Here is an 11,548-nt window from a genome sequence, read left to right as displayed (position 1 = left end):
CGTAATCATGGCTCATTACAGCCTCGACCTCCTAGGCTCAAGCAATTCTCCCAGCTCAGCCTCCCAAGTAGCTGTTACTATAGGTGTGCACCACCACGCCTGGCTAATTTTTGTATTTTTTTGTTGAGACAGGGTTTCACCATGTTGCCCAGGTTGGTCTTAAACTCCTGGGCTCAAGGCATCTACCCACCTTGGCCTCCCAAAGTGCTGGGATTACAGGTGTGAGGCACTGCACCCAGCCTAATCCTCTAATTTTCAAGTAATAAGCTTGCCTCTTCTACTTGAACTTCTCTTCCTCTTATACAACTGCATTGGTTAGTACCTCTAGAAGAATGCTAGCTGTCAGTGGTGATGATGGGTTTCCTGCCATTGCTGGGAATGCTCTGGAGTTTCATTATTGGGCATGATGGTGGGTTCTGGTTTAACATATAGACACACTGGCTAGCCCACATGCCAAAAGTGAACCTGCCCAACCTCTAGGAATGCAGGTAACTTAGTCTTGTCACCTACTGTGTGGCAAACACGAGCACAGCTATGGCTAGTTGGCCCAGGTTCATCCTCTTTTCCACATTCTTATCACAAGTCCTCTTCTGGAGTCACCCTGCCTCATCAGGGGCAAGTATTGGTTCGATGTGGGGTTCCCCTGTCTGGTGCACCACCCTTGGAGCCCTCATGCTTTGATCCAAGGGTCATCTTAAGTGGGTCCTCTTCACGTTTTTTCTCCCAACTCCCCAAACATAAGAAAAAATATTCCTATGCAAAGTAGTTTAGAAGCCAAAGAAAGAGTGTCTGTCCAGCAGGTTCTGACCAGAGCTTGTCCCCTCAGATGACAATGCTTTACTGATTCTCTCGTTGCTTAAATTCCTATGCAGCACTAAAGATAACAAGTGAGAGATACTCCAGGTGTCTAGGGATCTCCTGTCTACTCCCACTCTCCTACAAGCAGAAAATCATCAAAATGGTCAACTCCAGCATGGCTTTTTTTTTGTAGTCTCTGGTAGAATGTGGAAGTCACTGAGACACAGTTTCTCCTTTCAGGGCAATTTTGCTGCTTCTACACACCTGATCTCATTCTGTCTTGCTCTCTGAAAGCTATTATTCAGGATTTTATTCACTCACTTCTCCTCACTTAATGTTTCAGTAGATGGCAAAACTGGAAGCTTGTGGGGAGCTGCCCCAAGTTGATTCTTAGATGTCTGTCTTGTTCTTTTGCTGAATGCTAGCTCTATTCTTTATTTAATATTGCCTGAATATTTTTGTTTGTTTAGTTTAGTTCTTTAAACCTATTTGTTGCTCATGTTGTTAGGATTTTGGTTTTGTTATGTCATCCTAAACTGGAGTCCTCTGTATTCATTTAAACTGGTAACTTCAAGGCTGAAGAAAATGCTGAGACTGATTCTTCTAAATTATTTCTCCTGTCATTTGCTAAAGTAATACATACATTTTCAGGACAGCTGCTCTTACCTGCTGCTTGAGTGCCTCCAAAGACTCAAATTCCAATCTGGCTAGTTTCACCTGGATATGCCGTGGTTTATCAGGTATGGCAAATGCAAGGATAAACTTTAAAGCCAGGAGTGCGTGCTGAAAACAAGAAAGAGTACATGTTGATGTGATACATCAGACCATATACACAAGGAAATAAATTGATATCTAAGCAACCTAGGGTCCTTTATATTAATCTTGGGTAATTTCTAACTATTGACCTGTGAAGTATCAAAGACCAAGCAGGCTCATGAATTGTACTGAGTCCACCCTGTTGTGGTTCATTCAATAATTTACTGACTTTATTTAATTCTTTTTTTTTTTTTTTTTTTTTTGAGACTGAGTCTCACTCTGTCGCCCAGGCTAGAGGAGTGCGTTGGCACGATCTCGGCTCACTGCAACCTCTGCCTCCCAGGTTCAAGTGATTCTCCTGCCTCAGCCTCCCGAGTAGCTGGGATTACAGGCAGGCACCATCACACCCAACTAATTTTTTTTGTATTTTTTAGTAGAGATGGGGGTTTCACCATGTTGGTCAGGCTGGTCTCAAACTCCTGACCTCAGGTGATCCACCCACCTCAGCCTCCCAAAGTGCTGGGATTACAGGTGTTGAGCCATCACATCCAGCCAGCTTTATTCTTTTAAAATCAGGTATTCCCATAAACCGATACCGTAATGGTACCCTCAATGTTTTATAGAAAAATGGTTTATTCTGAAGTCTTCTACAAACTCTTTTCTAGCAATGTATCTTAGTATACAATATTTGTAGTCACTCTACTCTCTGCCCAATGTCCCTGTGCTGCACTTCAGTTTGAGTTACATAAAACGTACATATATCTTAAAAATAAGGTGCCATGAATCCTCTAATCCCTATAGCGTTTGGTGCATTTTCTTTTATGATGTGATAATCAATAAAGATTAATTCAATGATTGTAACCTTATGCTGCTGACTCCATATATGGTAAGTACACGGACATTATAATATGGAAAACTTAAAACCTGGCTATTATTTTTCTTTCTCATACAAGCATCATAAAGAAGTCCTCTATAACATAATGATATGAGATGTATAATTAAGCCAATGGTATTGCTTCCATTGGTAATCCCGCTGTTCAGATATATAGGCTCAACCTACTGATGCTTCTCCAAATCCAGATCATCTTGTGTTCCAGAATCAACACCCACAGAAATCTAAGTGATCAAAAGGATACAGCTGCCTCTGTGGTGACAGCATGAGTTACTAAATATTAAAAGTTGTGATTTTTAAAAGAAATAATTAAAAGGCATTAAGAAAATCAATGAGAGAGATGGAACAGCCTTTGAGAAATGTTGCATTGAATTACTGACAGAAAAAGAACAGTTGAAAAAAATTAAAGGAATTTCTTACTGTGATATTTTCAAAAGGAGGAATGAGGGATAAATAACAAGCAGATATCTCCTGGGAGAAGCATGAAATAGTGAAGGAAATCAGCATGATGCCAGAACAAGCAATAATTTAATCAGAAGACTTGAAAATCAGCAGAACCCCAGGATAGGCCAAGCAGTGCCTGGTATTAACAAGAGACATAGAATAGACCAGGGACAAACAGCCTTCATGTAAATGTGACTGCCATGACCAAAGATGACACTGGAAGATAGCGATTAAGGGTCTAGAGTAGAAAAACAAGTAGATAATATAGCATGGACCAGATGATACCCTATGTTAAAATTCTGAACTGAATTAATAAAAACCTAATCTCCAAATAATACATGAATAATTCAGAAAACGCTATGCTGTACCATTATTTCATTCCATTAGAATACTGAGAGATAATTTTATACAAGACAATCTCTTCAGTGGAAATATTAGACAAGAAATAAACAAATTAGTAGATAAAAAGAAATATTCCATGTATTTCAGAGTCTGTGTAGCCTTAAGTTGCCGGAGTCCTACATGACATGACAAAGTCATGGCCCCTTTCCATCTCTCCTAATAAATCTGTGCCCATTTCCTCTTCCTCAGAGTCTTGGCAGGAATTACAAAACAAAATATGCTGCTGAGGAAGGACATGCTTCCCTTGGATGTTAAGGCATCTGGAAGGTGTATTAACTCTCCTTTGGGAAACAGGACTGGCTATTAGGTAACAGAACAAGGTTGCCCAGATTTTGCTGCTATGGTTTCCATGCAAACTGTTCACAAAATTATCATGAATTGAAAAAAGTTGATATTGATTAGACAATATTAATCAAAACAGGATGCCATTTTAAACATTTACATAGCAACATGCTTTTATGAGTAATTCTCTATAGTTTATTTTCCAAAAAATATAGCATCTTCACAATGGTTTTCTTTAGATGGTGGCACTATAGGCAGTCTATCTTCACTTTTTAATGGACATACATTACTTTTATATGGGGGGAAAACTTATATAAAAAAGAACACAGGGATTCCTATAAGTGAATTACATATGCCCTGCCAGGCTCCTAAACTCACCTCGTCCTGACTGCACATTTGCCCAGTAAACAGACAAAACCAGACAATTTGCAGTTCAGAGAATATGGCTTTTTAAACTGAAGTCCAAGAATATAAGAAGCTGGGCAAAGTGGGCTGGGTGCAGTGGCTCACACCTGTAATCCCAACACTTTGGGAGGCTGAGGTGGGTGGATCACTTGAGGTCAGGAATTCAAGACCAACCAGCCTGGACAACATGGGGAAACCCCATCTCCACTAGAAATACAAAAATTAGCTAGGCATGGTGGCAGGCACCTGTAATCCCAACTACTTGGGAGGCTGAGGCAGGGGAATTGCTTGCACTTGGAAGGCAGAGGTTTCAGTGAGCTGAGATCGTGCCGCTGCACTCCAGCCTGGGAGACAGAGCGAGAGACTCCATCTCAAAAAAAAAAAAAAAAAAAGGGCTGGGCAAAATGATCACTTTGTATTCACTCATTCTGCAAATATGTGGAAAGTACTTATGCAGGGCCAGAGTGCTCAGATGGAAGCCTTCATCAACAACTTCCCAACCTTCTCTAATCTGTCATATTGATTTTCTCCCCACTTTGCTAAACTACCAGAAATTTCACCAATTATAGGTTTATTTGCTTTGATACACATTTTCTATTAAAAGTGAAAGCATCAATGGGAAGGTTAAGGAGCATCAACCATTCACAGATATTGGTTAATTACTTTAATTAGTTGTTGCTAACAAGTTCTTTCTTGCTCTCCTCCACCCCTACCCCTAACCCCTAGGCAAATAACAATGAATAATTGGGAGTGAGGTGGGAAGACAACACAGCAGGGATAGGATCAGCTCCAACAGCAGGGGTCCTGCTTCAAGGAAGTGGTGTAAAGAGAAGCAGAAAGGAGCCAATATTGTCTCTATGGTCAGGAAAGGATATATTAGACCTTCCTCACCTCCACCCCCACTTTCTTAGCAGTTTCTCTTATCCAGGATCCAGAATTCAAGTTGAGCATCATGTTAAGTAAGCTTTTGTGTTGTAGCCTGGAAACCTAAATAACATTTATAGTCTTGTGTTTCAAATGGTCAATTTTTTGGATATTATTTATATTTTCCATACAGCCACTCTGTTTCAAGGCTGGGAACTGCTTTATGCTAACTAATCTGAGAAAGAAAAAACTGTAAAAAGCATTTTTGTCATTTTTTCTTGTTTAAATAAAAAAAAAACTCAAGATAAAATAGGAATCTATTCATATCTGGAAAAAAAAAACCACTCAAAATGAATAGTGGGGTGGAAGGAGCTTGTCTATGAAAAAAGAAGACATTTTATGCACCAGAATTGTGATTCTTCTTTTACAGTAAAACTCACAAGATTATATCCTAAACAAAGTAAAGGAGAAAAACAGTGAAGGTGGAGGAAGGGGAAGGGGAGGAGATGGGCAGAATTTTAAAACTAGTAAATACAAAGAAGTTGGCTCCCCACAACAATATGCCTTAAACAGTGATTATAGGGTGTCTGAGTTGGGAAAGGGAAAAAAAGTAACAGGACCAGAGAAAATTAGCACTCAGAAGCTAAATGTTTTCCAGTGCCAGTAGTAAAGTACTGCCTGCTCTGCTATTAGCACATTGCTCACTTTTGGTCACTGCAGGGTTGTCAAACCCTGGGACTCTCATGCCAGCTGCACAGAGAGCCAGCAGAACTATTTTATTTTGCAAAAACTAGAAAACTTGTGACATGATCCATAGTAGTAGCTGTGTTTTGTAGTAATATGTCTCCAACCCTGTCTCTACTGAAACAGAAGATGCAAATTAGAGTTGAATTCTTAGACTTCTGAAAAGCAGATCTGATACCTACAATGGTATGTATGCAGAGTTACCTGTCTCCACTCAGATCCCAGCCACAACTGAACAAAAGGAGTGCCCTGAAAAAGGTATCTTCTGCTGATTACTAGACAAATTACGTGCCAAATGCAAATTAATAAAAATGATTAATGGAGCAGAGATTGAAAAAAATGTTATGGAATTAGGCTCTTAAGAAAACAACCTCAGGGATTTTCATTTTAAGACGGTAGACCAAGCAGGTACATCTACTTCTTCTACCTCCCAAAGGTCCCCTGAAATGACAGAAAGATATATTCTAAAATGAACAACACTGGAAAATAAGAGAAGTTGCCAGAACTTCTGAGGATAGGACCAAGGCAAAGGCAGGTACTCCCAAAGGAGCCTCAGAGAAGGGCCAATGTCAGATTTGACCCCACAAAGGACCCCTGGTGAGCCAGGGAGTCTGCACCAAAGTGAGTAAAGAACAGCCATCAGAGAAGCTGGGGCCATGGGGAGCCTTTCTCATACCACCTTGAGAGGGAAAGAGAAAGTAGAATGTATACATTCAACTTTCTGTCTTTTCAGAGGACCACCTGAGGGACTAGTTTCTGTCTTTTCTAAATTAGAAGGCATGTGAACTTAAAGGGCATACTTTAAATGCCTAGGGGATGCTGAGAACAATTAAGGGCTTGTCAGCTTGTAGCAGCACCAGAGAACTTGCAGTACTGCACACAGACACCAGAGGCAGCAAGAAATTACAATCTCCTGAAAAAGAAGCTGGCAAGCCTTTCTAACCGGGAAATCAGATGCATAATCCCAGAGAAGACACACTACCAGAAAAGATTTGAGTCTCTGATTCTCTAACTGGGCTGATTGGTGAAGGCCTTCCTTGTATAAAGCTAGTCTGTAATGACAGAGAGATGGCTGTTTTTCAAATGCCCAAATGCCAGTAAAAAACAAAAGGACATATGAAAAAAAAAAAAAAAGGAAAAATGGCCCAAGCAAAGAAACAGTAATTCTTCAGAAGCTGACCCAAAAGAAATGAAGATCTGTGAATTGCCTGACAGAGAATTCAAATAACTATCTTTAAAAAGCTCAGTGAGCTATAAGAGGTCACAGACAACTAAATAAAATGAGGAAAACAATGCATGAACAGAAAGAGAATATATCAGCAATCAAATAGAAACTATAAAAAAGAACCCAACAGAAATTCTGGAGCTGAAGAATAACTGAACTGAACAAGTCACACCTAGGTATGGTGGCTCACACTTGTAATCTCAAGCACTTTGGGAGGCCAAGGTAGAGGATCATTTGAGAACAGGATTTGAGACTGGCCCAAGTAACATAGCAAGACCTCATCTCTACAAAAAAAAAAAAAAAAAAAAAAAAAAAAAAAAAAAAATCAAAAACTTAGCTGGGTGTGGTGCTGCATGCCTGTTGTCCCAGCTACTTGGAAGACTGAGGCTGTAGGATTGCTTGAATCCAGAAATTTGAGGCTGGAGTGAGCTATTATCACACCACCATACTCCAGCCTTGGGACACGGATACAGCCTTGTCTGTATAAAAAAAAAAATCAGCCAGGCACGGGGGCTTATGCTGTAATCCCACCACTTTGGGAGGACAAGGCAGGTGGATCACCTGAGGTCAGGAGTTTAAGACCAGCCTGATCAACATGGTGAAATCTCATCTCTACTAAAAATACAAAAAATTTAGCCAGGCGTGGTGGCAGCCACCTGTAATCCCAGCTACTTGGGAAGCTGAGGCAGGAGAATTGCTTGAATCCAGGAGGCAGAGGTTGCAGTGAGCCGAGATAGTACCACTGCACTCCAGCCCGGGCAACAAGAGTGAAACTCTTGTCTCAAAAAAAAAAAAAAAAAAAAAAAAAATTCACTAGTGAGGTTCAATAGCAGATTTGAACAAGCAGAAAAAAACAATCAGTGAACTCAGATAGGTCATTGGAAATTATTGAGTCACAGGAACAAAAACAACACAAGAAGAAAAGTGAAGAAAGCTTAATGAAACACCATCAACTGGACCAATTATGCATTATAAGAGTTCCAGAGGAGAAGAGAGGGAAAGAAATGGGAACATAACTTATTTGAGGAAATAATAGCTGGAAATTTCCCAAATCTGAGGAAATGTACATCCAAATTCAAGAAGCTGAAAGGAATCCCACTAAGATGAGCCCAAAGAGGCCTACACCAAGACACATTATAATCAAACTGTCAAAATCAAAGACAAAGAGAGTATCTTGAAAGCAGCAAGAGAAAAGTAACTCATCATGTACAAGGGAATTCCCAGATTATCGGCAGATTTCTCAGCAGAAAGACTGGAGGCCAGAAGAGAACAAGATGACATATTCAAAGTACTGAAAGAAAAACTCCCAACCAAGAATTCTATACCAGGAAAAATCATCCTTCAAAAACATAGGAGAGAAATAAAGACCTTTCAGATAAGCAAAAGCGGAGGGATTTCATCACTACTACAACTGCCTTACACATAATAGGCATTCCCTTCAAGCAGAAGCTCAAGGACACTAGACAGCAACACAACAGCATAAGAAAAAATAAACTCTCTAGTAAAGGTAAATATACAGACAAACAAAAAATCCTTTAATAATGCGATGGTGGTATATAAATCACTTTTAATTCTAGTATACACTTTAAAAGACAAAAACATAAAACTAACTACAAAAGAATACTAATAGATGAAAAAATGTAATTTGTGGCCGGGTACTATGCCTATAATTCCAGCACTTTGAGAGGCCTAGGTGGGTGAATCATTGAGCCTCAGGAGTTTGAGACCAGCCTGGGCAATATGGTAAAACCCTGTCTCACAAAAAAAAAAAATACAAAAATTAGCCAGACATGGTGGCCCATGCCTATAGTTCAAGCTACTCGGGAGGCTGAGGTGGGCGGATCACCTGAGCCCAGGGAAGTTGTGTTTGCAGTGAGCTGTGATTGTGCCACTCCATTCCAACCTGAGTGACACAGTGAGACCCTGTCTCAAAAAAGAAATAATGTTCTTTGTGCCACTGATAATAAAAAGTGGTGAGGGGAAAATGTAAAGGAGAAGATTTTTTTGCATGCTGCTAAAGTTTTTATCAGTTTCAACTATAAGATATTTTATGTAATCCCCATGGTAACTACAAAGAAAATATCTGTAAAAGATACAAAAAAGAAAATGAGAAAGGAATCAAAGCAAGTTCTTACCAAAAAAAAAAAAAAAAAAATCAACAAAATACAAAGGAAGGCAGCAAGACAGAAAAAGTGCAGCAAAATAATTACAAGACATAACGAAAGCAATAAACAAAATGGCAATTGTAAGTCTGCTCTATCAGTAATTACTTTAAGTGTAAATGGGTTAAACCCTCTGATCAAAAGATGTAGAGTGGCTGAATGGATTTAAAACAAAACAAAACAAAACAAAAAACAAGATCCAATTCCCTGCAGATGTAAAGACATACATATAATGAAAGTTCACGAATGAGCAAAAATGCTCATTTTCATTTACCATGAAAATGGTAACAAAAAGAGAGCCAGAATGACCATACTTACATCAGACAAAACAGACTTTAATTAAAAAGCGGTTATAAGAGACAAAGGAGGATATTATGTAAAAATGAAAGGGACAATTTACTAAGAAGACATAACAATTATAATTGTATATGCATCTAACATCACAGTACCAAATATATGAAATAAATATTGACAGAATTGAAGGGAGAAATGAACACTAATACAGTACCAGTGGGAGATTTCAATACTGCACTTCAATAATGGATAAAACAATCAGACATAAGATCAATAAGGAAGCAGAGGACTTAACATCACAAACCAATTTAACCTAATAGATATATACAGAACACTCTACCCAGTAACAACAGAATAAACATTCTTTTCAAGTCCATATAAAAGATTTTCCAGTATAGATCATACCTTAGGCCACAAAACAAACCTTAACAAATTTAAAAAGACTGAAATCATACCAAGTATCATTTCTGACCAAATGGAATGGAACTAGAAATCAAAAGCAAAAGGAAACTGGAAAATTCACAAATTGTGGAAATTAACACACTCTTGAACAACCAATGAGTCAAAGAAGAAATCACAAAGGAAATCAGAAAATATCTTGAAACAAATGAAAACAAAAACACAACACACCAAAACTTATGGGACATAGCAATGACAGTACTAAGAGGGAAGTTTATAGTGGTAAATGCTTATATTATAAAAGAAAGAAAGATCTCAAGTCAATAACTTGACTTGAACCTCAAGAAACTACAAAAAGAACCAACTAAAGTTAGCAGAAGAAAGGAAGTAATAAAGATGAGAGCAAAAATAAAAAAGAGAATACAAAAACAACAGCAAAAAAAAAAGTCAACAAAAGTAAGAGTTGGTCTTTTGAAAAGATCAACAAAATTAACAAATCCTTAGCTAGACTAATGAAGAAAAAGACTCATATAGCAAAAATCAGAAATGTAAGAAGAAACATTACAATTGATGCCACAGAAATAAAATATAAGAAATGACTAAGAACAATTATACACCACTAAACTGGATAAACTAGAAATAAATAAATTCCTAGAAACATGCAACCTACCAAAACTGAATCATGAAGAAAAAAATCTGAACAGAACTATACTAGTAAGGAGATTGAATCGGTAATGAAAAACCTATCAACAAAGAAAAGCCCAGGACCAGAGAGCTTCATGGGTGAATTTCACCAAACATTTAAAGAATTACCAGCAATACATCTCGAATTCTTGCAAAATACTGACAAGAAGGGAATACTTCCAAACTCATCTTATGAGGTCAATATCACTGTGATACCAAAACCAAAGACATAATTAAAAAAGAAAACCATAGTTCAATATCCCTAATCAATACTGATGCAAATTCCTTAATAAAATACTAGCAAACCAAATTCAACAACACATTAAAAAAATTACACAGCATGACCAAGTGGGATTTATTCCTGAACTACAAGGATGGAACAACATATGTAAACCAATCAACATGATACACCACACTAACAGGATGAAGGACAAACCACATTATTTTAATTGATGCAGAAAAATTATATGACAAAAATTCAATACCCTTTCACGATAAAAACACTCAACAAAGTAGGAGTAAAAAGAAATTATCTTAACATACTAAAGGTTATATATGAAGAAGCCTAGAGCTAACATCATATCAAATGATGGAAAACTGAAAGCTTTCCCTCTAAGATCAGGAACATGGTGACGAATGCTTAGTCTTGCCACTTCTTGTCAACAAAGTACTGGAAGTCCAGTACTTTCTTAATTGTCAGAGCAATTAAGAAAATAAATAAATAAAAATAAATAAAAGGTATCCAAATTGGAAAGTAGTAAAATTATCTCTGTTCGTGGATTACATTATTTTAAATGCAGACAACCCTAATTCTACACACATACACACACACACCCTCGTTAGAACTAATAAATGAACTCAGCAGAATTGTAGACTACAAAATCAACACACAAAAATCAGTAACATTTCTATATACTAACGAACAATTTGAAAAGGAAATTCAGAAATCAATCATTTTTACAATAGCATCAAAAAGAATAAAAATACTAAAATACTTAGGGATAAATGTAACCAAGGAGATGAAAAAGGTGTACACTGAAACCAGAAAACATTGCCACAAGAAATTGAAGACTACACAAATAAATGAAAAGACATTCTGTGTTCATGTGCTGTATTAGAACTCTTAATATTGTTAAAATGTGTATATCACCCAAAGTGATCTATAGATTCAATGCAATTTCTATCACAAAAGATTCT

At 37.7% G+C, this 11,548-nt stretch overlaps 1 protein-coding gene across 4 annotated transcripts in view; it reads right to left on the bottom strand.

Annotated features, from left to right (window-relative positions):
* Positions 1 to 11,548, bottom strand: part of ANO10 (anoctamin 10) — a 246,921-nt gene that overhangs the window by 63,175 nt on the left and 172,198 nt on the right. For all 4 annotated transcript variants that reach the window (XM_003894584.5, XM_031663429.1, XM_031663430.1 and 1 more), the window contains exon 12: positions 1,465 to 1,581. In XM_003894584.5, the coding sequence (XP_003894633.1) occupies positions 1,465 to 1,581 (117 nt within the window). The remainder of the gene's footprint in view (positions 1 to 1,464; positions 1,582 to 11,548) is intronic.

Source organism: Papio anubis, chromosome 2, assembly GCF_008728515.1.
Source record: "Papio anubis isolate 15944 chromosome 2, Panubis1.0, whole genome shotgun sequence".
Taxonomy (NCBI): domain Eukaryota; kingdom Metazoa; phylum Chordata; class Mammalia; order Primates; family Cercopithecidae; genus Papio; species Papio anubis.
Note: the sequence above shows the minus strand (reverse complement) of the source record. Positions and strands in the feature narration are given on the sequence as shown.